The 27,282-nt window shown below is 38.7% G+C and overlaps 1 protein-coding gene across 1 annotated transcript in view; it reads left to right on the top strand.

Annotated features, from left to right (window-relative positions):
• The window catches only part of CHST9 (carbohydrate sulfotransferase 9), a 241,093-nt gene that overhangs the window by 89,936 nt on the left and 123,875 nt on the right, over positions 1 to 27,282 (top strand). Inside the window, exon 3 of the mRNA XM_037127844.2 lies at positions 17,382 to 17,420. Coding sequence (XP_036983739.2) covers positions 17,382 to 17,420 — 39 coding nt within the window. The remainder of the gene's footprint in view (positions 1 to 17,381; positions 17,421 to 27,282) is intronic.

The following is a 27,282-nucleotide window of genomic DNA, read 5'->3' as shown; positions in this document are numbered from 1 at the left end:
CTGGATATCTTCTGAGACAAACTCAGAACTATCCTACAAAACTATTGTCACAGCCAGGGCCACGTACAGTGTTCATAAAGAATTCTCCCCATGAAAGGTGAGCTCGTGTTCAAAGACTAAAAATCATATGATGATATGAGTTGTCATGAAGGGGACTCAGCACACATAATATAGAGGAAAGATTTTGCTACAACTGACTGGAAAACTATAAAGAAAGTGAAAGTACATCTTAAATGTACAAAGAAAAAACAATTTTATATCTATAACCATTTTTAGGAGTAAATGATTAGTACTGTATTGCATATGGAAATTATTCTTGTCTCGCTTTATGCCCCTTATTTTATCCAGATTAATTTCCACAAAATAATTATTTTGTATATAGGGTCTTGTCATCACTTCACTATTGTCACTTTTAGGGGCATGACTGAGGTTGGGAGAGAGAGAACAGCAGGTGGTGAAAATTGGAGAAGGAAATACTGAGAGTTTCTTTGTGGGGGAGAGAGGAAAAATGGTCATTTAAAAAGAGTAATGCCAAAGTGATATAATATGCAATAGTTATAACTTGCTCACTTCCTCACAGGTTATGTTTTTAACTTCATTAAGTTTCAGTGCCCAGACCACACCCGAGTGTTGCTCCAGTGAAATGATCACACGGCCAAGGGGCTTAATGAACTCAAACTTGGATAGGCAGTCCCATGGGAATAAACAGGTTGTCAGTCTAACTAAGTACATCAGATTTAACATTCCAAAATTCACGGGATTTAACATTCCAGAATGTTGAATCACAAGATTTAACATTCCAAAACTGTAAGTTTAACCAATCCTTTTTACATTCCACTTTTATAAAGGGCCCATGGAAAAATGGAGATAGGGAGCAGGACCAGAAACACTCAGAACACTCCAGTTCTTAATAAAAATAGATAAATGAAAAAGAAGTATCACGGGCACCATGTCTCCACTGAAATGGAAAGAACTGAGTTAGTGGTTGAATTCCTTTGCCCCTGTTGCAGGAAAGTCTTTTATTTCCCTTCCCTTTTCTTTCTGCCTTCCTTCTTACATTTCTAAAGAGAAGGGAAATGCCGGGCAACAGTGTGTTCTTGCTGCCACAAAGCATTATTAAAGCATAACTACCAAACCAGAAAGCACTGCCCTGTAAATTTAATGCAGTGTCAGTTTTGATCTAGGTATTTTGCTCTGCAAAGAGATGCTTAATCCTCTAACCAGAGTTGAACTGAGTGGATTTCAAAAAAAAAAAGTGTGTTGTAGTAAGGTGTCAGTACAGTTTACCAGACAAATAACCAACTACAGGCATTCCCCTGGGTAGTATATGAATTTGAAACTTTGGTTAAACTATGCAAGTATTGATTGGGCGGTACAACAATAAGTGGTACCACTTTACTTTCAAGAAGGAAATTAGAAAATTGGGTCATTACTACTTAAATTTACTTTATTGGATGTCAAATCTTGTGTCTTAATAAAAATAATAGAATCAGATGGATCAAGACCAAATGAGATCATACACATGAAACAGAAATGTAAGTCTTGGTTAGAAATATCATTAGAAAGACTTAAAGATATTTGCTGAATATGCTGAATAATTTCCTGGAAGTCATGATATTTACAAAGTTTAATAAGACCTATTCAGTTAATTTTTCAGAAATTACTTTAATTATCTTTTAAATAACCAAATAAATACCTAAGGTATTCAAATACTTTGGAATATATAATGATATAATTAATCAAAAAACTAGATTTACATGTAAATGTATATAAAATATCACCAATTCATTAAGATACTTCATGAAGTAATGAATAGGTGGTATGTGAATAAATTCAGGTATTTGCAGAATAGTGTGGTCCTGATAGGTTTCAAGAATCATATTGATTTTTATTTTACTGTTGCTTGAAAGTTGTGATTTCAGATTTGGCATTTATTTAGAGTACAGTACTCAACATTTTCCATTTTTATAATAACTTTAGTAGTTCACTATTGTTGCTTCCATCTTGAACCTGAGATGCAAATACAGAGAGAAAAGCAATTGGTCCAGATTATATGACTATTAAGCAGAAGAACAGGATCCAAATGCAAGCTCTCCTGGTACTTTCCCACTGAACCCCTAACAAATAATGCTGGAAAGAGGCAAGTGAGTAATAGTTATCTTACAATATACTCTTTTTTCTTTTGCTTTTGGTACCTGAAGTCAATAGGTCTTCTACCTTCTTGAGTCACCCACTATTTTAATATCCAAATAAATGGACTATCTCTTCATCCTTTATAAAGTCCAGTGACCTTTATCCCCTCCCCCAGGAAGCTTGTAGTTTATTCTGGTCATCATCTATTTAGTTTTCTACTCATTCCAAATCCTTGGTCCTACCCCATGTTTTATGGAGCCTAAAACAAAACACTCTCCCAACCCGGACCAGTCCAAATACTGTTTGCAAGCTTTTGCCACCCCACAGAACACTATTATTTCATGGATGTGGGGTCTTAATAGAGTGGAGTTCAGCACAGGCCAGAACCGAAAACAACTTAATATGAAAAGCAGTTACTATCGTTCCAATGATTCATTGGCTGTTTCCTAAAAAGAGATTTGCTTATTGGTTGCATTCTTCCTTAGGTTCCTAAGGAACTGATCACTATATTTATGTATTCACTGCACCCCTCCCTTTTTAGACCATTTACTCCTTTTGTTTTCTCAGGGTCATTTACCCTCTCAAAAAAAATTGTGAACAACTCCACAATTACTCTTATTTCATTACAGAAAATTCACTTCTCCTTTTCTTCACATTCTTTCCACTGAACTGTCCCAGGGGTCTTACTTGCATAACCAAAATGGATTTTTAAGGCACCAGGAAATTTTCCTAAAGCACCATTTCCCTAAAGATGACGTCCTGCCACTTCCCAGAAGACAAAAAGTAGCTACCCCTTGTTTTGAATAATAAACTGTCTTGTTACACTAGGCTCTTTCATACATATTTATTTTCACACAGTGGCTATGAAAATAACCAGAATGATGAAAATCAGTGCTAAAATCTTGGTTTTCCAGAATTTAAAAAAAATATTCCAAAGACCTTTGCATTCCTTTAAAAGCCTACCATTGCCAGACTAAATGTAGCTGGCTGTGAGATATTCATTACCCAGCAAACTTCCTTAATATGTATGTATTAATATTTAATCCCTTCTTATGAAATTATCCAGCCTTAAAGGTGAAATGCTAAAATGTTTATTGAAGAGCAGCCACTTAAACACAGGAAGAAAAGCTCTAGGTGGTGACTCTTCTTTCTCCCCCTTGGAGTTCATACATTAAAGCCCTTATTTGTATGCACCAGAACCAAACATCTTGCCAGGGGATACGTAGCCCCATGTGCCCTGCTAAGGAAGTGGTGAGCAATGTTTAAAATGTTTGAGATGACAAAGAGCCCAGGAGGTCTGGCCTCTTCCCCTCCTGCCCCGAGCAGCTGGCAATCTCTTTCAAATTGTATGCGCCTTGCAGAGTGAAGCAGGTCCCCTTGAGGGCCACGCTCCCCCCAGGCAGTGTCCCATTGAACAGGGATTAAGTGAGAGCTCTGGGGCCTAGCCAGAGAATGAAAGTGCACATCACCGGTGGAAGCATGATCAGTTTAACAGAAGAAACCTCTCCATTCCATGCTTCTGTCAAATGTTTATGGTGTCTTATGCAATTTTGTCAAATGGTTATGAAATGGCAAAAAATAAAAATATGCCCAAACCACATTTCTTTAGATGAATAGCTCACCCATCCATGGGGCATCATTTGGATGCCAAGGACAAAAATCTAGGTTTGAACTGAGTTCAAGCTACTTTTTGCCATTTTGCCTAAAGCTCAAATACGTCAAAAATGTCACTGCTCTGGATGGCAGGGAGCACAGTGCTGTGCCTGCGTCATCCGTGGTGGCATCGGATGCGTGGGTGCTGTTGGAGGACAGTGACAGCAGCCTGGCCCCACCAAGCTGGTTCTGTGCAAATGATGGCTGAGCTCACAGCCTGCATCTATTTTGTTCTTCACTATAAGGCTTTGTCGTTATTATGAATGTCTGATCTGGATTTTATAACATTTTTCTTCACCCTGTGAAATGACTCTTTTCTATGTATATCTATTGTCACTTTTCCAGGATTTCTAACCAACTTCTCTAGAACCAAGATCAGCCTGCCTATTAGTGCTGAGGCTTGATTTTTCCCCCAAATATTTGGCAGTGTTACAACAGAGTTATACATTTATATACCAAAGTACATCTCCTAGACAATCAGGGCTCTGGGAGCACTCTCTTTGGTGTCCCGAGGAATATAAGTGAGGTACACAGGTGACATTGGCGTCTCCTCCTTCCAGAGCCACTTCAGCAAGGGCGGAAAGCAATGCTCTGAAGGTCTGCAGCCCTGCTGACCTCCACGCCTCCGCCCTCACCTAGATTTAAATGTAATTGGTTCAACTGGGGGATAAAAGCAAAACTTTTAAACAAGGAAACATAATATGCAATTCTCCTTGCAACTTTTTTTTTAATCTGTAGCAGATAGTATATTGAGGAATTTAAAATCAAAATGACGGATTGGGGCTATTGAAGCAACTAGTTCAGATAATTTTATGGAAACAAACTTACATATTTTGCACAACAAAGGAAAAAGAATAGAATTGACCCATTTCCAAAAGGCTTCAGAGAACATTTTATACAAATGACAGTACATCCCATAATACAATGCAAGGAGGAAAGGCTAACCCTGTCCCACTTTATTTACTGTATACCAGGATAGTATTTATAGATAACTCTTTCCATTTTTAATATACAAATATATTTTCAAAGTTTATTTATAACGAGATTTGATTGAATTTTATTTATTTATATTCTATCCCCTTAGAGTAAGCATTAATAAAATGCTAAGTGTTTCTGAGATAGGAAACTAGAGAATGCACAAATAAAAAGGATTTTGTATTGAATTTAGTGGAGTAACATTAATAAAATTACATAGGTTTCAGGTGCCCAGGTCTGTAATACATCATCTGTATATGGCACTGTGTGTTCACCACCCAAAGTCAAGTCTCCTTCCGTCACCATTTATCCCCCTTTCCCCTCCCCTACCTCTCCCCATCCTCCTCCCCTCTGGTAACCCCTATGCTGTTGTCGGTGTCTGTGAGAGTTTTTGGGGGGGGAGGGTTGGTTTAACCCCTTCACCTTTTTCACAATTTCACACAGAAGTTGAACTGACATGGAAAATCTGAGAGAGCATACGTGGTAAACAGTGTGATCTTTGAAAGTCCTGAACTCAAATCCAGGATTTAACACTTCCTGGGTCATCTTGGGGTAGTTTACCTCTTTGAGCCTCTGTTGTTCCCTCGTTTGTACACTGTGGGTAAAAATCTCCCTCTCTGTTCCCTTGGACAGTTACGAGAATTCGGCGAGGCAATGTATGGGTTCCCATCATTTCCATGCATTCTAGCAGGAACTATCCTTGGTGTTTGTGTCATAACAGACCTGCCTTATAATTGCTGGCCCTGGGGCAAGAGAAGCAGTATAGGGCCCTCTTCTTTCTCTCTCCATCATCATCCCTCCGTCTCAACCCCTGCAGCATTGTGAGGGACCTCAGGCATGCGTGTCAGGACCCATCAGTACACACATCAAAGCCCCAGCATCTTTTAAATACCCTTCAGTGTTGCATCAGTGGAGCACCAGTGAGCCAGTCTTGGCCCCCCTGCCCTGGCCTGAAGATCTGATTTGGGAAGGAGGCTCATACGGAGCTGGCAGGACGTCAGGGATATTTGGCCAAGGGATTATGATACCTCAGGTACTCAGTGCATGGTCAAACTAAGCATGGACTCAGTGAGCAAGTACCTTGGTCCTTCTCATCCTACGTGGAGGTGATGAGTCTGGAAGAGGGCAGGAGCGGACCCTCGAATGTTCAGCTCCTAGCTGGGGAATGGCCTCAGCCTTGTAATTCCTGGGACTATCTTTAAGGCAATGCTCTTTCTACCAAGCTTTGTTTTCTGGTTTATTTAGCATAGAATATTTAGTTAAATAATAATTTAGCATTAAAAGTTTGCTTAACATAGAATAATATTTTGTGGTTGCCCTGTAGAATGTAAGTGCTTTCAGCTGCAAGTAACTAAAACCTCTAACTTAAAAAAGTAGGAGATACCCCATCCCAAGACATCCTGAGGTGGGGTGGTTCCATGGTGCATGTTCAGAGCCTCAGTGACATCACCCTGGGTGTACTCCCTTTGGTTTTCCTTCAATGTATTGTTGATTTTGACCTCATGTTCCCAGAATCACACCAGGTTGTGACAAAATCCACTGAAAGAAATAGATATTCTCTCCCATCTATTCCTTTTTATTGGCATGGAAAACATGTTAATAAAATTCTTTTTTTATATATTTTATTAATTATGCCATTACAGTTGTCCTATTTCCCCCCTTCATTCCCCTCCACCCTGAACACCGCTCCCCCACCATTCCCCCCATTTTATGTCCATGTGTCACAAATTCTTTAGCTTCTACATTTCCCATACTATTCTTACCTTCCCCCCTATCTATTTTCTACCTACCATCTATGCTACTTATTCTCTGTACCTTTTCCCCCCTTTTCCTTCTCCCACTCCCCTGTTGCTAACTCTCCATGTGATCTCCATTTCTATGGTTCTGTTCCTGATCTAGCTGCCCTCTTAGTTTGCTTTTGTTTTAGGTGTGGTTCTTAATAATTGTGAGTTTGCTGTCATTTTATTATATATGTTTTTTATGTTCTTTTTCTTAGATAAGTCCCTTTAACATTTTATATAATAAGGGCTTGGTGATGATGAACTCCTTGAATTTGACCTTATCTGAGAAGCACTTTATCTGCCCTTTCATTCTAAATGAAAGCTTTGCTGGGTAGAGCAATCTTGGATGTAGGTCTTTGGATTTCATGACTTGGAATACTTCTTTCCAGCCCCTTCTTGCCTGTAAGGTCTCTTTTGAGAAATCTGCTGACAGTCTAATGGGAACCCCTTTGTAGGTGACTGTCCCCTTAGCTCTTGCTGCTTCTAGAATTCTCTCTTTCATTTTCATCTTGGCTAATATAATTATGATGTGCCTTGGTGTGTTCCTGCTTGGTCCACCTTCTTTGGGACTTTCTGAGCTTCCTGGATTTCCTGGAAGTCTATTTCCTTTGCCAGATTGGGGGAGTTCTCCTTTATTGTTTGTTCAAATAAATGAAATTCTTCAACAGAACTCATCTTAAGTATAGTTAGCTAGAAATGTCAAACAACCACCTAAAGCAAGAAGAATGAGTCCATGATGGTTAGTTTACATCAGTCATGTTCCATCCATGTCCTGTGACAGGAGGACTGGGTACCAGCATGGAGCAAGAGGAGAAATGCCTGCAGGATGGGCACTCAGCTATCTTCCATAGTCCATAAAGCTACAAAATTACTGGGAATGCCAGACTCCTAGTCTTGCATAAACTTAAGCTTCACATAGCCGGAGACAGTTGGGAGACTTCTCAATGTTCTCACTCCCTTCCTGTGCTCCACTTCCTGTCTTTCCAGGTGGGCTGCGTCCAAAGGAGCTACCTTCTGTACAATGTCTACATCTGGCCTGCTTTTTTGGAAATCAGCATCCCACACTGAACACCAAGAGAAGATTTTTTTCCAGAATATAGCTTATTGCCTTAGGTGTTCAGATTATATTTATTTCTCTTGCCTCCTGGAGTGTCTCCACTCTGTCTTCATTATTAGGTAAAGGCCCCTTTCTAGTTCCTGCTGGAGGCCACATCCATTGAGCCAGTCCTCAGCCTCTTCTTCACAGCCCTTCCCTCGACTGGGGGTTGCACATTTACTCTTTACAGTAGCGTTGCAGACCAAAAAGGCCTAGCTTTCCATCTGTCGTGTATCAGGGACTCAATAGTGTTTGCTCTCTTTTGCTTTCTCCTAAGTAGCCACATGTTGGTGAGCCTCTCCTACACATTAAATGTAGTAGGTAATCAACAACTTCTCTAGTAGATGTAGGCAGTCAGCTAGGTTTACAGAAGATAGTATTGTAAGATCACAAAGTACACTGCTGCCTCTGAAAGCAGTAAATCAATATCCACTGATCTAAGTACACTTGCCTTATTTTTCTTCTCAGTCCATGAAATGTCAGCTTCCTTGAATGTCTAAGGCCCAACCCTTTCATGCAGGTCAATGTGAAGGAAAAGATGAGTAGGAAGGGTTTTTTTTTTAAATACAGGAGGAAAAACTTGGAACCTGCATGAATGAAAACTATGCCAACATCTCAAAGAATAAAATTAAGTTCACTTCTGACCCCCCACCAGCTTTCTCCACAAGCTAATGAGGTGATGATTAAGAGAGTGGCAGAGACAGCAATGAATGGTGCTCCTTATCTCCAGTTGAAAAGCTGGGCAGGACTGTGTGTCTCTCAGCCAAATAAATTGCTATTTCAATTGAACAAACTGACTTTACAAACACAGATTCCGATGGGACTCATATCATTACCTTTCTTAATGAAATGTTGCCCCTTGTTGCCTTCATACAAAATTTAACCCTAAATAATATTAATGCTCTTCATTCAATATAGATTCTACTAATTAGTCCTTTCAAAGTAAATCTGCTTAGGGATAAGATGATTTTTAATTATTTAGCAGAAGTCACTGATGAATCTTTTCAGTGTTTCCGATCAGGGAGTTTCTATGTAATTCTAACCATAAATAATAAATTTTAAGTCAATATTTAAATGTTGTTTCAAATGGGTGCCCCACTCGATGTTTATAAATTCCAAATTGCTAAAAAACTGGCAAGTCTCCAATTTACTTTTGTTTGATAAACTGGACATAGGATAATATTGTAGTACTTTCATCAAGCCAAAGTACATATCAATCTATATAGACCGTGCAGAGCTTAACCACACACCTCAAAATATCACATTTTATTATTTTTGTGAAAAGAAATAGGTTTAAATACTAAAATGCTGGGTATTAGGACATATTTATAGGTATAGTTGAACAGGACATCTTAGAGAAGAAGGAATCTACATGAGTTCTGCTTTAGGGGGAAAATATTAATATATACTAGTATATATTGATAGGCATATTGATAAATATTCTCACTATCACTAGGAGTTGCTTTTACTATCAACTGCTGTGTAACAAAGTACAAAAAAACTTAATGGTCTAAAACAAATATCTGTTTTGCTTGCAGTTTTGTGGGCTAGGAATTGGGGGCAGGCAGTTTTCCTCTCATCCACGTTGTCCACTTAGGTGACGAGAGCTGGAGGGTCCATTTGCAGGATAGTTTCCTCACTCACACGTTGGGAGCCTGGGCTGGGGCGGCTGCAGGTGCTGGTTGCTGGTCATGGAACGTTCAGGCAGCTCTTTCTATGCGGCCTCCATGTGTGACCAGCTTGTACTTCCTCACAGCATGGAGGTCTCAGGGCAGTGTGACTTCTTACTTCGTGGCTGGCTTCTCTCAGAGCAGGTCATGAAAGACTCAGGAAGTGGAAGCTGCTTGATTCTCAAGGCCCCTAAAAACTGGCATTTCTAACCTATCCTTGGAGTTAAGCCATTCACTGAGGACTGGGCAGATCTAACAGGGAGGGAATTTGACTCCACTTCCTAACAAACAGTCATTTTTATTCTAGCACAGGAGTGAATGAAGATATTATGAAAAGATTCTTTATGCTACAAAATAATGTATTCCTGTTTCTTTTATGTAATGAACATTACAAGGAAATTTAGACTATTATGTCATTTAAAATTATTCACACCTAGCTTACTAGAAACATTATTATTCAAAGGCAACTACCAACACACACACCACGACTTTGGTCAGTAGGTGAAGCATATACTAGTAACACTAGCATTCTTATTTTCACAGATGTTTAAGATCTGGCAGGGGTTGTTGTTATTTTGTGGGGTTTGTTTGTTTGTTTGTTTTTTCCAATCCGACTTCATCATCTAAAGGTCTTCCAAAGCACTTCCCTGCCAATGAATGACTGCCTCAGAATGAGGTTCTGAATATCAAAAGATTTACTCTAAAACTTAACTCACGCCAACCACTGTCGGGGATCAGAGGAACTGTTGCTTGTCACATTAATCCTGAGCCTGTCAGGTGGATCTGAGTGGGAGGAAATTCCATACTTGAGAATACCCGCGATAACGTGAAACTGTTGTGTGTCGTTCTGAATGTATTCTCCCTCTGCAGAGGGGTCAGCCCAGGAAAAACCTCTGAGCATTCAGCTCTCCTCAGGCTTTCTACACACTAGGATGGGTGGCAGACCCCAGGGCTGGGAGCACAGATGGAGTGCCAGCCCTGCCAAGGCAGATGGTCCACCTCAGAGGCCCAGATCTGTCTGCATCGGTATGTTTCTGAAGGGCCAGTTTCTGTAGCTCACAGTACACACTGTCTGGAGCTCACAGCATGCCGTGTGCTCATGATGGTGTCTTTGCCTAAACACCCTCACAACATATCAACTAACCAAATGAAAGCTGATTGAAAAGCAAGTGGAGTCTATCTAAGCTTGCAGGAGGGCAGAGAGAGGTTCATCATGCAGTGTCTGCTGAGGCCAGTGCCATGTCAACATCAGCATAAATCCAGCTACCAATAATCACCTAAACTCCCCTGCCTTTTTTATACTATTGACCAAACAGAAACTATGCAGTTTTTACATTTACAGAGATTACTTAAGACCAGTGGTCTTTAAATTGGCCAAGTTAAGCTTCTCTGTTCCTGCCCTACAGTACAGTACTTAAAACCCTCGTACATCCAAGTTGATACAGGCATTTTGGGTATTATTAAAAGGTAGTTTTTACCCATCTAAGTGAAGAGATCATTGCACCTGGGAAAGTCAAGTCACTTGTTCCAGGCCCTACTATTTGTTGGAAGGAGTAACTTCTGGCAATGTCTTCTGATTTCTGGAACAGCTCTCCCTGTCCATTTAGACTGCATCCGATTGTTGACCATTCCGTAACTGCTGCTCACTACAAAATGGGTGTGGGGATCTGAACCACACACAGGGGACTCTAAACTATGTTATCTTAGCTCATGAAGGGGAGAAACTGCCATGTCAATTTGTGTTTTATCAAACTAATTGTATCTGGAAAAAGTTATGACATAAGGTGGAAAAGAAAGGAATTCACTGAAATGGAACACCACTTAGAGATTCTAAGGAAAGGAAAGAGAAGGAAGTGTTGATAAAGATATTAAGAAATTCTCAAAAAGACTGAACTTTACAATACTTGTGCAAATAAAGTCATTGACCTTGAGAAAATTAATAATTATCCTATGTTACCAGGGACCAGCTGACATGGAAAGTTCATAGAGAGAAGCACCTAGCAATTCACTATGTAGCTAAGTCCCAGGACTGAGATGAGACCATTTTAAACACGATTGCATTGTGCACTCAAAACATTTAGGATTATGACTGCACACATCATTTTATTTAACCCTTACAATGACCTTGTGGTGTAGGAACCAGTATTATCCCCGTTTTAAGATAAATACAATAAAGTTTAGAGAGGTTAAATGATGTACCCAATATCCCTTGCGAAGCAGCAGAGCCACAAACCTGAGCTCTTCACTGCACAGAACTGCCCTCAGTCACCACAGCCAGTCAGCTCAGAAAAGGCAACAATTTCTGGGTTCACAGTCCAGCCTCTCAATCACTGACTGGAACATGTGCCTGTTGGATAGAATTCCCAAGCCACTTTCTCCACTAGAAAATGGAAGTCAATATCTTCCACTCTGTGGAGTTATTGTGAAGATTAAATTAAATAATACTTAGGTGTCAATAGAGTGTCCAACCCATAGTAGGTACTAACTAAATACTGAAGTGCCAAAGGAAAATTCTAAGTCTGAAAATGTTTTTTGGCATTCTACTCCCGAAATGTTGCAATTAGGTATTTGACAGTTAAAATAAGCAGTTTATTCATTGAAAGAAATAACTTGGTAAATAATAAATAGCTTTAAAAGGTCTGCTGAGATATATTTAACAAAATAATTTATTCATGTAGCTCCCAAAACCTAGGGACTATAAGTCCCTATAAGGAAACAGAATTAAAACCCTACCTCCTTCCACTTTTCCTCTTTGACTCAGAAGTACAGAAGTACTGCAGATTCTCATTATCCAAAAATATCGCCAGCGTTTTTCCATTCAAATGAAGTTGAAACAAAAACAACATTAAAAAATTCTCGGGAGTTTGCATTATATTATCTGGTAGTTATGTTACTCCAACCCACACACACACACACACACACTGCCTCTTAAAAATAAGCAGCATGTGTGCAGTAATTTTCCCTGTCATGATTCTATGCCTTCCTTATAGTGCATTTTGCCAAAGAAACATCGGACATAAATGAACATTCTCATGTATCCTAGCAACAGGATGTGATTAATAATACCTCTCAGAAACAGGGCAAATAAAATGCCTGCAAGTGAATGCAAACTCAGAATTGGCTACAGAGAAACTGGTAGTGCACTGAGGAAAATTTGATAGATTCCATGGCATACTATATTGTACAAAGACTGCAGCAGGTGGAAGGGAGGGTATATTTTTGAGACAAGACTATATCTGAGTGTAAAAATGCAGTATGTATACCTATATCATGTATGCATATATGTAATGCAAGTATGTGTGTGCGTAAATATGCATGCACATATATACATATACATACATGTGTGTACACACTGCATGTATATGTGAATATATAAATACGTATATACACACAATTTTCTTTTCATTAGAAGTGATGTAATATAGTGAATTGTGTTACAAATCTCTCTCCCCACTCACTATTGGTAAGTTACATTGGATTGCCATTTGTGTTCCTGTGGCTTTAAGAGATCAGAAATAATGGCTGTGATGGAGCTACTTCTATACTGAACTACTGAAATGTGCTTTAAATTTGATATATATTTAATGTTTCTCTATGGAACAATATCAACAAGCTCACATCTAAAATAGCTTTTCAAAGTATCAGGACTCAGTTTGTATAAATAAATAGTTCTGAGCTTTGGAATTTTAATGTGCAATTAAAGACATTTTCTCCAAAGAAAAGTTTTACCCTGCAAATTCCATTTTTATGAGATTATAGTCCATTTTATTTCTCACAGGTTGAGTGCTGCATCCAGGTTTAAACAGAAGTAAATTGCAAGCTACTCTTTAATGTTTTGTGTTTGAAGTAGAAGCTGTGCTAAAATAAAGCTCCACAAGGACATAAAGGCATGCTCATTATTCGGAAAACCTCCTGGTTATTTCATCACCCACTTTTCTAATATAATAATTTTCTAGGTTATCAGTTGTGATGTAAATGCCTGGTAAAAGCTCTGTTTTTGATTGTACCTGCTCTCTGCAGTAGCAGTACTAAAACTCACGTATGTTCTCTAGCATTGTGCAGAGGGTGGGGATGTTACATAACTCCCTGTGTGTCCTCCACCCCAAGCATCTGTGTGTTCAAGGCACCAGGAGGAGCATAGGATACACCCCTCTCCCTTAAAGAGGCAGCAGTCCAGTTGCAGAAACAGATCTGCATCTCATTATGAACCAAACGCTGGAATTAGTGCCATGATAAAGGTATACATAAAGGGCTTTAGGAGCACAGAAGGGTGATTAATTTTGCAAGGAGTAGGGAGTTAAGGGAGGTGACACAGTGCAAAAGCTTCTGAGCTCAGCTCAGCTCTAAAGGATGAGTAAGATTCTGGTAGCCAGAACCACAGGACAGAACACTGCAGGAAGCAGAAACAGTATGATCAGGGTGTTGGGGTAGCAGGTCTGATTCCTGGTACAACTGGTACGTGTTCTGTATAGTGCCTGAGGAGTGCTAATGGAAAGTGGATAAGTCACGGCCAAATTTTCCAGGGTCACAAATTTGATATTAGAGAACGTGGATTTTCATCTGTAGTAGAGATCAGATGGCAAGGATGGGAAAACCATCCCTAAAACAAGTGAAATCAGTTAGGAGCCTGTAGAAAATAACCCCAGGAAGAAATATCAAGTTCGTGACCTAGGACCATGGCAGTGATACAGGAAAAGATAGATCTGAAAGGTCGTATAGAGAGAATATAATGGTCTGAGGGTCAGATTAGATTTGGAGGTTGAGTGGAAGAGAGGAGCTAATGGCCCCTAGGTTTCATTACTGGGTGCCTGAGAGGATAGGAGGCTAACTCTCAGGACAAGCACTTTCATAGGTGATACAATGACTTAGGTTAAGGTCATGTGTTGTAGTGCAGCAGACCATACAGATGGAGGAGATGTCCAGTCTGAGTCCTCTCTTTCCATGAAGGTGGACACTGAGAGCAAGATAGACTGAAGAAGAAACCTACAGGTCATCCAGTTAAACAGTGGAAACTCTATTCCTTGATCATTCCAATAGTTTATTTAGCCTAGTTTTTATTCTTTTAATTTGAAGTTTAGTATATGCATAACTGAGGATAGAAATCTAACTTGAGTTCCATAACAAAATAACAATAAAACTAATAAATAGTATTTATATAGCCCTCTATAGTTTACAGGGTCCTTTCATATGGCACAGAGAACTGTTTGAGGTCCCACTGAGGGGGAGGGGGTGAAACGTTTTCAGCAATGCCTTCCAACCTCCCTTCTGAAACACTGAACCCCAATATTTTGTGTGAGTTTCCTTCATTTCTTGCTGGTTTGAAATTATTCACAGAATTATTTTCCCATGGAATTGTTTAACTCTCACAACATTCCAGATAAGCAGGTCTGATTTCCACATTACCGAGGAGAAAATCAGGGAGACCAATTGATTTGACACACCTAACATTGCTGAAGTTGTATTATATTTAAGTGGTAAATTAACCCAAACTTTCATAATACAGTTATCCAATGAGTACAAATTATCCATTGCTGTAACAGCTTGTCCAAAACTTAGCAGCTGAAGACAATAGTAAACATTTGTCAGCTCACACAGTGTCTGCAGGGAGCTCTGAAGTGGCTAATCGGTTGGCTCCGGGTCAGGGTCTTCCCTGCAGTTGCAGTCAAGGTGAGAGCTGGAGCTGCAGCCATCCTGAAGGTCCGACTGAGGGTGGGGGATGGGCCGCGTATGTTCCCCTCAGGGTGATGCCCTCTGGCAGGAAGCCTTTGTTCCTCATGAGCCACTTGAGTGTCCTCACAACACATAGTCTGGCTTCCCTCAAAGGGAGTAATCCGAGAGAGCGAAAAGGATGCCACAATGGTTCTTAAGGCCCGTCCTCTGAACACATCATCACCTCTACAAAATTCTATTGGTTGCACAAGAACCGGAAGCCAGGAAGAGGGAATGCACACCAGGAGGAGGAGTCACTCTGAGGTCTGACTATCACACTGTTGTGTTTATCTCCAACCCATTCACTGTGTACTTTCAGGCTTTATGACTCATTTTCCTACAAGTGAAAGACTCTCCAAAGAGATATTTTTCTTTTAATGTTTTATAACTCAGGACTTGCATAACATTTTCTAAAATTCATGAAGATGTTTGAGGCCTCTGGCATCTGGTATAAAAAATATGTAATCAAACAGTAAACAGTGGCTTTCCCAATTTTAAAAAAAAGCTTAAATAAGGAGGTGCCCCATCACACTTGGTAATGAATGAAATCTTTAAATGGACCATTCATGCCATTTATCTGTTTGAATCATTGAAATAAATTGCATCCAACAAGTCCTCTGGAAATCACCCAAATGAATAGAATGTGCCATTAATCAAGATGCCAGTTAAATGAATTCCACACTTTTGGCTGCTGCACAGGGAAAGATTGTATGTTCTCCACTTTACATATTTAGATTTTAAAAGACATAAAGGGCTGGCAGAAAGCTTAAAGTTTCCATGCATCATCTGTGTGTTGCATAAACTCTCAGTTACTAGCTTCACCTATGAAATGTTAGAAGCTGACAAGAATGTGGTGACTGGAAGGGTAGCTCTCGCTTCCCCATCACAAAACCAAGGCTCGCACCTCAACAGTGGTGTTTATATACACCAATGCCCGGGTGCAGAGTTTCTTATCTAAGCCTACACATATGCTCGAATGTCCTATAGCCTAGCAGAAACCTTGAATTTGCTCCTACTCAAGCTATCATCCATCTCACTCATTTGCATACTGTTGAATTTCACGAAAGAGGAGCCATTTCCTCAGCCTCACCTTCCTCATTATCTACTTCTTTTCAGACACTCATACCGTCTCTTGTGTTTTCCGCCCCTAGTTTGCTAAAACTGTTCTCTCACAATCTAGCAACATCCGTGTGAACTTGGCAGCATCGGATGCTATTGGTAACCCCCCATACTTCCTAAATCTTTATTTGTGGTAGACAACTATGCGCTCTGTTGATCTCCATGGATCTCTGCTTCTTCTTCTCCTGTCTTCTCATGGTCCTAAGTTACAAACAAAAGCAGCATTTTTGCTTTCTTGGCCACTGTCCTCAGCGTAGCCCTCTGTGCATCCTGCCTTTACGTTCCCATCCCTCACCTCAGTTCCAGCCATCCTCTCAAGACGGACGCATTCAGCATCAGTAATTTCACCCAAGCTGTCATTTCCGCACTCCCATCACATGTCACCGTTTCCCTGGATTATGGCACTATGCCCAAAGTCACCTGGATAACCATTCATCTTGACCTTTCCTTCACCTAACGTTTTGTAAATCCCCATAAGTTCTGCTTCCTGCCATCTCTTGAATCCATCACTCCCCTCCTCTGTATTCCCACTGACATAGTAAGTCTATACCTCTTGCCCTAACTTTAGGAGAGCCCTCCTCTTACACAAAGCTACTGATGCCCAAGTTTCTAAAACAAATTTAAAATGTGACACTTCTTGCTCAGATAACCTTGTCCTACACAGCCCATACTATTTCCTTTGCCAAGAACAAATCCTTTTTCTATTTCAAATCTCCCAATGCACATGTATCTATCCAGTCTAAATCAAGCACCACTGTCTTCACCACTTTACGGGTACTTCATTTCTTAAAATAATAACTTTATCCTCTGATGTCATGAATCATTCTGTTCCTTTTAGGGCACATCTCATTTCATATTCTATCGCCTGTCCTTCATGTTCACTAGTAGGTTGCAAGAGGTCATGGTTTTATTTTATTCAGATTTTCCTCACCCCCCCCACTGTTACTTCTATGGGGATTTGAAAGTTGTAGATTTATTGTTGGGTAAGTGACTTTTACTAATTAGATTTTTTAAAAACAACAATCTAACAGCATATTGAATGCATACTCATATTTTTGACTTCCACAAATTGATTTGACAACATCTTCTATCCCGTTCAACTGTGCCTAATCATGTCTGGGAGCATTCTGGACATGGTGGAAGTAGTGATTGTGTTTGGAAATTGCCTTAAACTAGGCCTTCATCTAAGTTACGTCATCTTCTCATGGCCCCACACTGCAACTGATCTGCCACTTCTCATTTCAGGGAGAGTGGAGAAGAAAAGAGAACAAAAAGCAACTTCAGGTAAGGTTTTTGCCTAATTGACTTCACTTTTATATGCTACACACACACGAAATCTATTTGTAGTTTATTATTCAAAGTAATAGTTTATGCTCCTTGAATTGATTCATACTAAATGAATTAAAATAAGTTAATAGATTTAGCTTTTTCACTTTCACACCAATTCTTTCCTTTCCATGCCGTCATTCTATTGAAAAATGAAATAGAATATTATTTATTTTTTCACAATTATCTATTAAAAGGTAAGTCTTACAACCACCAGCTTTAAAATATGCAAGTCATAATAATTGACAACTGTTTTATTTCCCCAAACACCTGTGAATTTCAGTTCTTTTTCTTAAAGCTATGTATGTCATTGTTTTTCACGATGGAGTTGACAACCTAACTGAGAAGAATCTTTCTATTTTGGAGAATTTTTAAGAATTATTTCATTCCTAAATCCTAATATGTGTCCAAAACTGAATGGGGCCTGGGCACAGTGCCCTTGCACATAGGAATGGGGTCAGTATTTGCTAGCTAATACTAAAATAAGTTTTTACGTTTTCATATTTTCATTACATGGTTTTTGGTTTAAAATCATGACATAAGATAGATTTTTTTCATTTAGCAAGTAAAGCTTTGTATAGGAGCTGATTCCAGCTCCCAATGCCCAGAAATTGCCAATAATCATAGAAAATTATAGTTTGACCACTATACCTCTGCCCACCACCCTTCCCAAGTCTCCACCCACCCATTACTCTGTGATCTGTGAGAGCTGCCAGTAAAGACGTGTTGCTCTAAACCACCTTCTTCTTTCAACTTTAGTTTTTGTCTGGTAACAGGTACTGCATGTGTTTCCAAACAGTGTAGTCAGTATAGTCAGTAGAAGACAAAAATCAATATTGACCTGAAGTATATAAATAGCCTAAGACCCTGTCTCTTTTCTTCTTCCCAATCTTTGTATTCGTATCAGACAACTTGTCCACTGATTACCTGCCTGACTTCCCTCTTGAATGTTATTGTTTACATTCCTTCTGTGTATGTTTAAAAGCCTCATCATGAATATTTTTAAAAAAGTGAAGGCCAGAAAGTGTCTGGTCTCTTCACAAAAGTAGTTACTTCATTATTACATCTTGAAGCAAAAGTATTTATACTGTTTATAAGATGCTATTGCTATGATCCTGTAGGTACTGTCTTCTTTAATTATAGAAACTTTATAACTCAGGCGGAAAAAAACTAAATTGGCCAGTGTTAAGCCAGATGCCTCATTAAGTTTTCTGCATTTCCTGGATTCTAATATTCTGCATTTCCAAGGCAACACAAAGGGCTTGTAGAGACAAAGACTGGACATGACCTCAGGTTTGTTCATTCATTCTTTCAGGGTCCCACCATCCTGACCTTTCTTTCTAATCAAAGTGCTAATCACTTTATTATTGTGTTCCGTTTCTTGCTTAATAAATGTTTTCAACCTTTGGGAAAAATTAAGGCAACAACATCTTTGACAGAGAACACTAGTCATGAGGGTTATAAGGAAACTCCCTTTATTAATAGAGTTAATTTGCCCCACCTAATTCACAGCTTGTTAACCTGTCTCATTTTTATGAGAAAGTGAAGTCAAGGATAACTAATGGACAGAGCTCAAATTATTACAGAAAATTTGTAGGCTCATAATCATTTCAAAGAATACATATCCTGCCATGAGGAAATCTATATTTGTAAAAAGAGTGTGAGATTTCAAAGTTGGGATATAACCTTTGCCCATGTAGTCATAAATATCACCATGATCAGTGTCTGATGCTAGTCTGAATATATGCACCTTTAGATACAATGATAAGATACCAAGAACATCAGGGGCATTTCTGCTCTGACTCCCTGTCTGGACTTCTTTGTATTATTTGTTGTTCATTGTGCTCAGAGTCTATGTCCTGCCTGCTGAATTAGACAATCACAGCCTCTCATTTGTAGTGACTCTGTCTCCCAGCTATGGGAGATCAGTATTAGGTCCTAGCCCTTTCAACCTACCCCATCCTATTGCACTACTTATTATTGAAAACAAAGAATTTTTTTAAATATTGTAGATAAAAATTTTCCCCATTAGAACAGGGACTCCCATGACCCTGATGTTTTAGTTGGTTAAGTCTGGTTAAATTGTTGTTTAAAGAATCTTGCACTAAGATGAACATTACAGAGGTTACGTTTTTGCTCAGCATAAGAAATAACTTCCTAACAAACCTGGAAACCTGTCCAGGACTCAAAAGAATGAGATTATGTTAGCAGAACAGAATGGAGGTTAAGCCATAACCTGTAAGGGATGTTAACAAGAGATCCATGAAGAGTTTTGTTGGATAATTTCTAAGGCTCTTTCCAGTTTTGTGTCTATGATTCTATTTACCTTTATTACTTTATTGAAATAGCTCTACTATGTATGCATGGATCAACACACAGACACATACACACACCCTCTCAGTTGCTCATATTTCATTATATAATCAAATAAATCATGTTCCAAAGTTTGAGCTTAATTAGTTTAGACTGAGTTGCTCAGTAGAGCAGGTAGCTAATTGGGATTAAGCTTGTCCTATAGTTTATTTTGCTTCTTTTGGGGAAAAAGCAGTTTATACCCTGGCCACAGTTTCAAACATGATGCTATTTTTGATAAGCCAGGAGTAATTCATAAGAGAATATGCATAACCTCATATCCTTTTTTGAAAGCTATGGTTAAGCATGGCCATTTTTGAAAAACAGTGCAAAGCACATGCCTCTTGACTCTGACCTTTGGAAACCCATATCAAATCATACAACAAAATTTGGCTATTTGGGTTTGTAAAGAATATAAAATATATGATGGTATAATGATAAATAGACAAAATATCAGGAAGCAAGTTTCCAACATCATCAATTATCTATTTGCCCTTGATTTTTATAATGACCCAATTTCTTCACCAGAAAAATAGAAAAAAATAGCCAGCTCTATTTTATAGGTTTTACATAAAAACTCCATTGACTTTGAAGTCTTTTTTATCTTATCAGAAGAAAGGCCCCTGTTTGGGACAAGGAATTCTTGGTATTAAAAAGCAACACAATAAAATACAAAGAAGAATTCCCACAGAGAAAGATGCTTCATCAATTACTGTCTAAAACACACCATTTGTAAAATATATATTGTTCCAATTTTTCCAAGAAGAACAACATTTTCAAATCCCCATAAGTGTTAAGTGAAGAACAGTCCTAGTGGTCCAGAAAGTAGAGTTATCAGTAGAGATGACAATGAGTATTTTTAAATGAAGTTGTATACTTTTAATTTCTGACATTAGAGCATCCCTTAAGTTAGAGATTTTTCTTCATTTACACAATTGGTAAGAAGTTACTGGTAAAGAAGAACAATGTTATTTTTGCATCAACCCAAAAGGTGAAATTTATTATTGGAAATTCAGCAAATGGTGGAACATCTGCTTTGCAAGCTCAGTCCCATTCTGCTTACTTTTTGTCTGGGCTTTTCACTTCTTTTAAATGTCCTAAAACAACAATATCACTTCGATTTTCAAGCATTTAACATGCATAGAACATGCAGTCATTAGGGTTAAAAAAGTTAAATAGACAATGAATAAATTCGTCCATCTGTGCGAGAATAGCATGTTCTTTTTCTTATATGTTACTCATTTACTGAATGCCGATTTTCAAGTAGATACAGATTTAGCATAACTTTTCTCAGTGCTATTACTATTTTTGTAGTGCTGTTTTACAATGATTTCTGTACACTATCAACCCCCCCAAAAAAACAAACAAGAGAAGACTTCATTTCATTGTTTTAATTAGTAGTGACCAACATTAAACATATTAAATTAGCAGGTCGATTATGTTGCAAGAAATATATTTAAAAACTGTGATATAATGGATGCTAACTATATACAAGTGCTGAATCATTTCAGTATACATCTGAATATAATAATATGTTATATGTCAATTATCTCTCACTTCAAAAATACTCTTGTCTTGACCCCCATCTCATTTGGCACCACAAAGGGGCACAGAGGGAATCTGAGGAGACATTACAAGTTAATGCATTGAATTTGCTCAGCATTTTGTGGTCCAGGTTTTGTGCTTGATATTGAAGATGCAATGGTAAATAAAATATGGTATTGGTGTCCATCCTTCATTCACTTCTGGCTGGGGGAGAAAAGTACAGATGGTTATAATATAGTGTGAAGAGTAACTTTTGGAGAATTAAGTACAAGTTATGAGGATGCCCATGAAGACTACATGGAAGAGGGTAGACTTGAGTGGATCCTTGAAGAAAGAAAAAGGGAAAGGACTGACCATCTAGAGAGACAGAGATGAGAAAAAGCATGGCCTATTGAGGGAAAAATTAGTGGTTAATAACAATGAAATATGGCCATAATTATATAAGAGGCAGGAAATGTAGCCAGAAAAATAGGCATGAACCAGCACCAGCAAGGACCATTGTGCCCTTCCATGGAGTTTGGACTTTATGCAATAGGGGTTGGAAGCTAATGAAATGAATGCAAAGGATAACACGGTCTATTTGCATTTTATGAAAATCCTCCCAGAAGAACTATGGGTTGGAAGGGGAATTGTCTGGAGACAGGGAAATCAGGTGGTATATCACTTTAATCATCTAAAGATGAAAGTCTTAGGGGTCTTTTCTAAGATGGTGGCTTTAGAAAGGAAGCTAAGGAGTGGGATGTGCATAGATTTACAAGATAGAATTGGCCTATTTGAGTGGATATGGGGGATAAAGGAGGATGGATGATCCCCATGTTTCCAGCTTAATAAATGAAATTAATTGTGCATTCTGTGTGGAGAACACAGGAACAGGGACAGGTCTGGTGGGGGAAAATGATAAATTGAGTCATATCTATGTTGATTATAATGTGACCTATGGGATATGGAGGTGACTAAGTCAAGTATGTCAAATAAGCAGTAGTCATTACAAGCCTGGGACTCCAGAGAGAACCGGGATGCTGGCTTGCCTTTTACATCATTGATGACTAGATAAGAAATGAAGTTATGAGCTTGCCCTAAAGGAATTTGGGGTGTGAGAAAAGGCCAGGGTGAGTTATTGGAAAATCCCCACCAGTAACAAAAAACAGCATGGGAAAGAGTTGAGAGCCGAGGAACATCAAAGTTGTCCTGTGAAAATCAGCAGCATTCTGACTCTGAGTGTAACAGAGGAAGACAGAAGGAGGGACTGGTCAAGCATGCCCCATGCCACAGAGCGATCGAATCAAATAAGAACTGAAAAGGAGTCAGGGGATAAAGTCTGCTGCTGGTCAGTACAGAGAAATTCTGTTTTAGGAGTTCTGGAGGTGAAACCAAGATGACCATGGGTTGATTGAGGGAGAATAAAACAAATGCACTCTTGTTCTTTCAAAGAGTTTATCTGTGAACTGAAGGAGAGACAGACAGACGTAATCTTCAGGCTCTATACTCAATACCTTCTACTTTATCCTCAGAACCACCTTGTAAGGTTTTCTGTTGGATTTTATTTTTTCAAAATGATACAGAAGTTTTTTCTCCCTCACACATAAAAGTCCTAGTAGCTGGTGCATGGTCATGATAGCTCTCCACACTGTCAAAGACTGAAGTTCTTTCTATCTTATGTCTCAGTTTTGTGTGATTTGTGGTTTAAGATGATCCCTGGCAATAATGTGAATGATGAGATAAAGGACTGATGCCCTTTTTTATCAGAAAGGTATGGTCAACATTTTAAAAATTAGAAAATGGGGAAGTGAAGTAACTTGCCATGTGCCCTGTGTACTAATGGGTGGAGCCATCAATGGAATCTAGGCAGTGGCTTAGTGGAGCCAGCTTGTAGTATCTGGAAACAGATCTGAAGAGAACTTGAGTGTATCTCTTCCCACCTCTGCATTCAATGAGGTCGTGTAGGTAGCTTCAAATTGGCAGTGGTGTGAGCATTTATACCACAGAAATTAGCAAGCAGTACAAGCCAGGATTGGTCAGTTGCTTACTTGTTTGATTGGTTGGTTCCCAGAGAGCCCATTGTTACATATTGACAAGTGCACCACTGGAGCAAGTCCGGGTGATAGCAAAGCCTAAGCATCTTCCACTGTCCTGCATATAGGACTCAGCCAAGTTCACCTAGCTAGCTAAGAGCAGAGTTGACACTTGAACCCAGACCTGCGATCTACTACATCCAGTCCAATACAGATCCCAAGGCTCCGATGAAAAAATAAGTAAAATCATCACATTTTATGCTTAAATGGCCCAGGTTGGTATCAATGAAGTCTCATATTTATTCATTTTCTACTCCTAAGCTATCAGTTTTCTGCTTCAGCCTCCCGGGCAATCCATCTCTGGCATGTTTGCTTTTTTTTAAACCGCTTACCCGAAGACCTGGCTCTCTGAACTATGCTAATGAATTCTCTTTTAAAAAAATACCCAATTTTCTCTGGGTTTATGGTTTCGGAACAATATTTATTATTGAGTGAAATAAAGTATCTTAGATACATCTTTCCATCCACAAAATGGAAGACTTACACATGGGCTGTTCATTAAAATAAGTCCCGAAGAGTTCATTTTTCAGCAAACTTCATTTGCCAGCAGTCGAATTTAGCTAGAGAATGAATAACAACACAGCTGTGCCACATTACTTCAAAAATACCTTAAATTTCATTGTACACACTGCATTTAAAACAGTGTGTTTATGCAAACTGAAGAATTCTGAGATGATAAGGAGCTAATGTAGGAGAAATTGCCATGTCACACTACATAGTTAAAGTGCTGACATGAAAACATCTCCCTGCAACCCCCTCCACACGTTGCGTTTGGATGGCTATTATAGCGCACCGAGCAGGATTTGTGTGTGCACAGTTGCTACTTGAAACGGGGTGTCTGTAGGTGGCATGGGAGAAATATTATCTTTAGCTGCATCCCAGTAGATTTCACCATAAAGCGGGGTGCCTTGTTGTGTAACTGAAAAAGAGAAACTTTTATCTGGGTTGATTCTTACACAACATAAATGTGTTTCTTTCACCCAAGAGAGAAAATGGAGAAAAGTTTTATAATTTGTTAGCCGAAAACCACTTCAGGCTTTTGTATTGTAAATATTCTGTAAAAAAAAATCAGAAAAGATTCAAAATAAAATAGAAAGTACCTCAAATAAAAATGGATTTTTCAGGAGCTCTATGATAGATCTTTATTAAGACAGCACAGGCCAAAGCAGTCTCAACAAACTTAACCTCATGCTAACTTGAATTTGTCATGGAAGTTGAATCAAAGGGTATATTCTGTGTGCGGATTTCAGTCAATACTAGTCGCTGACTTTTATCTGACGTGACTTGGGAATGGAGCATTCCAGGTAAATGCATATTTTGATTACTTAAAGTGGCACTTACATTAACAAAGGATTAAAAATGCCCACAGTAATAGAATATAGGTGATCCTTGGGCTTTCTTATGAAAGAAGTCTTAAGTCATACCTGATTTTCCCACAGAATAAAAACAATGAACTTGTATTTCTAACCAAGGAACAGATGCCCAACTTTTTTTTTCATAGAAATGACCACAAACATTTTAATCAACTGTAAATGATATACTTGTACAATGCGTAACTGAAAACTTTATAAAGTGAATGCAGGTCATTTGAGCTGAGCCATGCAGTAATAATCAAACAAGTTGTCCTACTATTTCACTGAAAATTCCCAGATAAGATTTGCAGGACAGGAGAGAAGCCATGAGACTATAAGGAAACAAGAAATACCTGAGGACTACTCACCCCAAAAGTAAGGTTATGATTTGAGTGGCAGTTGGAAGAACTCTGAAAAGGGCAGAACCTTAGCTGAAGAAGCAGAGAGAGCCACAGTAAGCGGAAGGCCAGACCTAGTAGACTCTTTCACAAGCAGCCGATTAATCTGATCTACTACTAATTCATATTGAGCAGCTAAGGAGTAATCATGATTCACCACATTATGATTCCAGGTAGCAAATTTAAGTTTTGCTCAACGTGGCCATCAGTGTCTTTGCTTCCAGATGAACCATTTATAGGAGGAAATGATCTTGACCATGGCCTCAACCTTTGTTTGAACATCTTTGCCTTGTTTGAGTCTTTGTGGAGTATCTTTTGAATGCTGTCTATGCTTGCTTACCTACACTTGCTTATAAGTGTTCACTATGCCCTAGTTATCAGCATGACTATAAATCTCCCACACATCTCGTTGCACAGAAACAAACTGTATTTCTCAGTCAAATGTGGTGGTTTTGTCCTTGAAAATACCCCTGAAATGCCTTGTCTAAAAACACACAGCTCTCTGTTTCACTGATACTCAAAGAGACAACCAAAATACCACATGCAAACCTAACTTTATTTAACACGTCTTTCCTTGTTTTCTTTGGCCATTTTCCATTTAATCTGTTGACTTCCCTTGCCATTTTAAAATGTTCACCCCAGAACATATAGAAATGCACATCTGAACTACATTAAATTAAAATATTTTTAATTGACCCTCATACCTAGAAATGCACTAAATCTTGCTGGAGTAATGTAGTTATTTTCCCTAAAGTCTTTTTTCTTTCACTTGCCATTGAGGACACTCACATGGTTGTACTACCATCAGCACCATCCATTCACAGCCCTCTTTTTCTTGCAGCACCGACACTCTGTACCTGTTCAACAGCACCTCCCATTCTGTCCTACCTCCAGCCTCTTGCAACCCCCATTCCTCTTTGTTTATGAATTTGACTATTTTGGGTACCTCACATAAGCAGAATCATACATTATCTTCTTTGTGACTGGCTTATTTTCCTTTAGCCTATTGTCTTCAGGGTTCATCCATGTCATGGCATGTATCAGAATTTTCTTCCTTCTAAGACTGAATAATATTTAACTGTATGGATATATTACATTTTGTTTCTCCATTCATTCATTAATGGGCACTTGGGTTGCCTCCACTCTTTGGCTATTATTAATAATGCTGCTATGCATATGGGTATGCAACTATCTCTTTAAGAATCTGCTTTCAATTCTTTTGAGAATATAGCCAGAAGTAAAATCCATATGGTACCTACAAGGTTTTAACTTAGAAAGGATGATTAAATTAGTAAGTTTCTCAAGTTTTCATAATTATTTCTTTGGTTGTTTTTCCTTACACTTGCTTCCTTCTAGATAAAGCAATATCCAATAAAATTATAATGCGAGCAATATATAAATTTAAATTTTTGTGTAGACACATTTTAAAGAGAAAAGAGATAGATGAGATTAATAATGTTCTTTAACTCAGTATATTAAAAATATTATTTCAACATGTAATCACAATATAAAAAGTTATGAGATTCTAGAAATGCTGCATATACCAGATGTGTATATATTATAATAAAGATTAATAGAGTACAGGATACAACAGTAAAAGAAAACTGTATTCCTACCAAAACAATAAAGTTATTTTTAATGGAAAAATACTTTATCCTACTTCAGTTTTTAAATTAAAATTTAAATTACTTAAAATTTAAAATTGAGTTTCAAAGTTGTGCAAGCTACATACCAAGTGCTCAAGAGCTACATGCGACCAGGGGCTACCAGAGTGGACAGTCCCATCATTCCCAGATGAACATTCCCACCATTCCCAGAAGTTCTGCTGGACAGCGCTGCCCCGGGCTGTGATCTCTCTGAGGGCAGATGCTTGGGTTATCATCAGAGCCTTATTACCTGGTGCATAGTACAGGTTCAATATGTATGTGTTGGATGATCAACTAAATTTATGGAGCAGGCGTTTATTGAACACCCACCCTTTGCCAGGCACTGTCATGGCACTGGGCCACACTAAGTGAGCCTGAAGAGCTACCTGCCTAGTGCTGGAAGGCTTGTTCAGAGATTGAGGTCTTTGCAGGTTCTGTTTGCTTGGTTTCCAAGC

This window comes from Artibeus jamaicensis, unplaced genomic scaffold (assembly GCF_021234435.1).
Source record: "Artibeus jamaicensis isolate MK-2021 breed Jamaican fruit bat unplaced genomic scaffold, CSHL_Jam_final contig_354, whole genome shotgun sequence".
Lineage (NCBI taxonomy): Eukaryota > Metazoa > Chordata > Mammalia > Chiroptera > Phyllostomidae > Artibeus > Artibeus jamaicensis.
The sequence above is the reverse complement of the archived record's forward strand: the minus strand, read 5'-3'. Positions and strand labels throughout refer to the sequence as shown.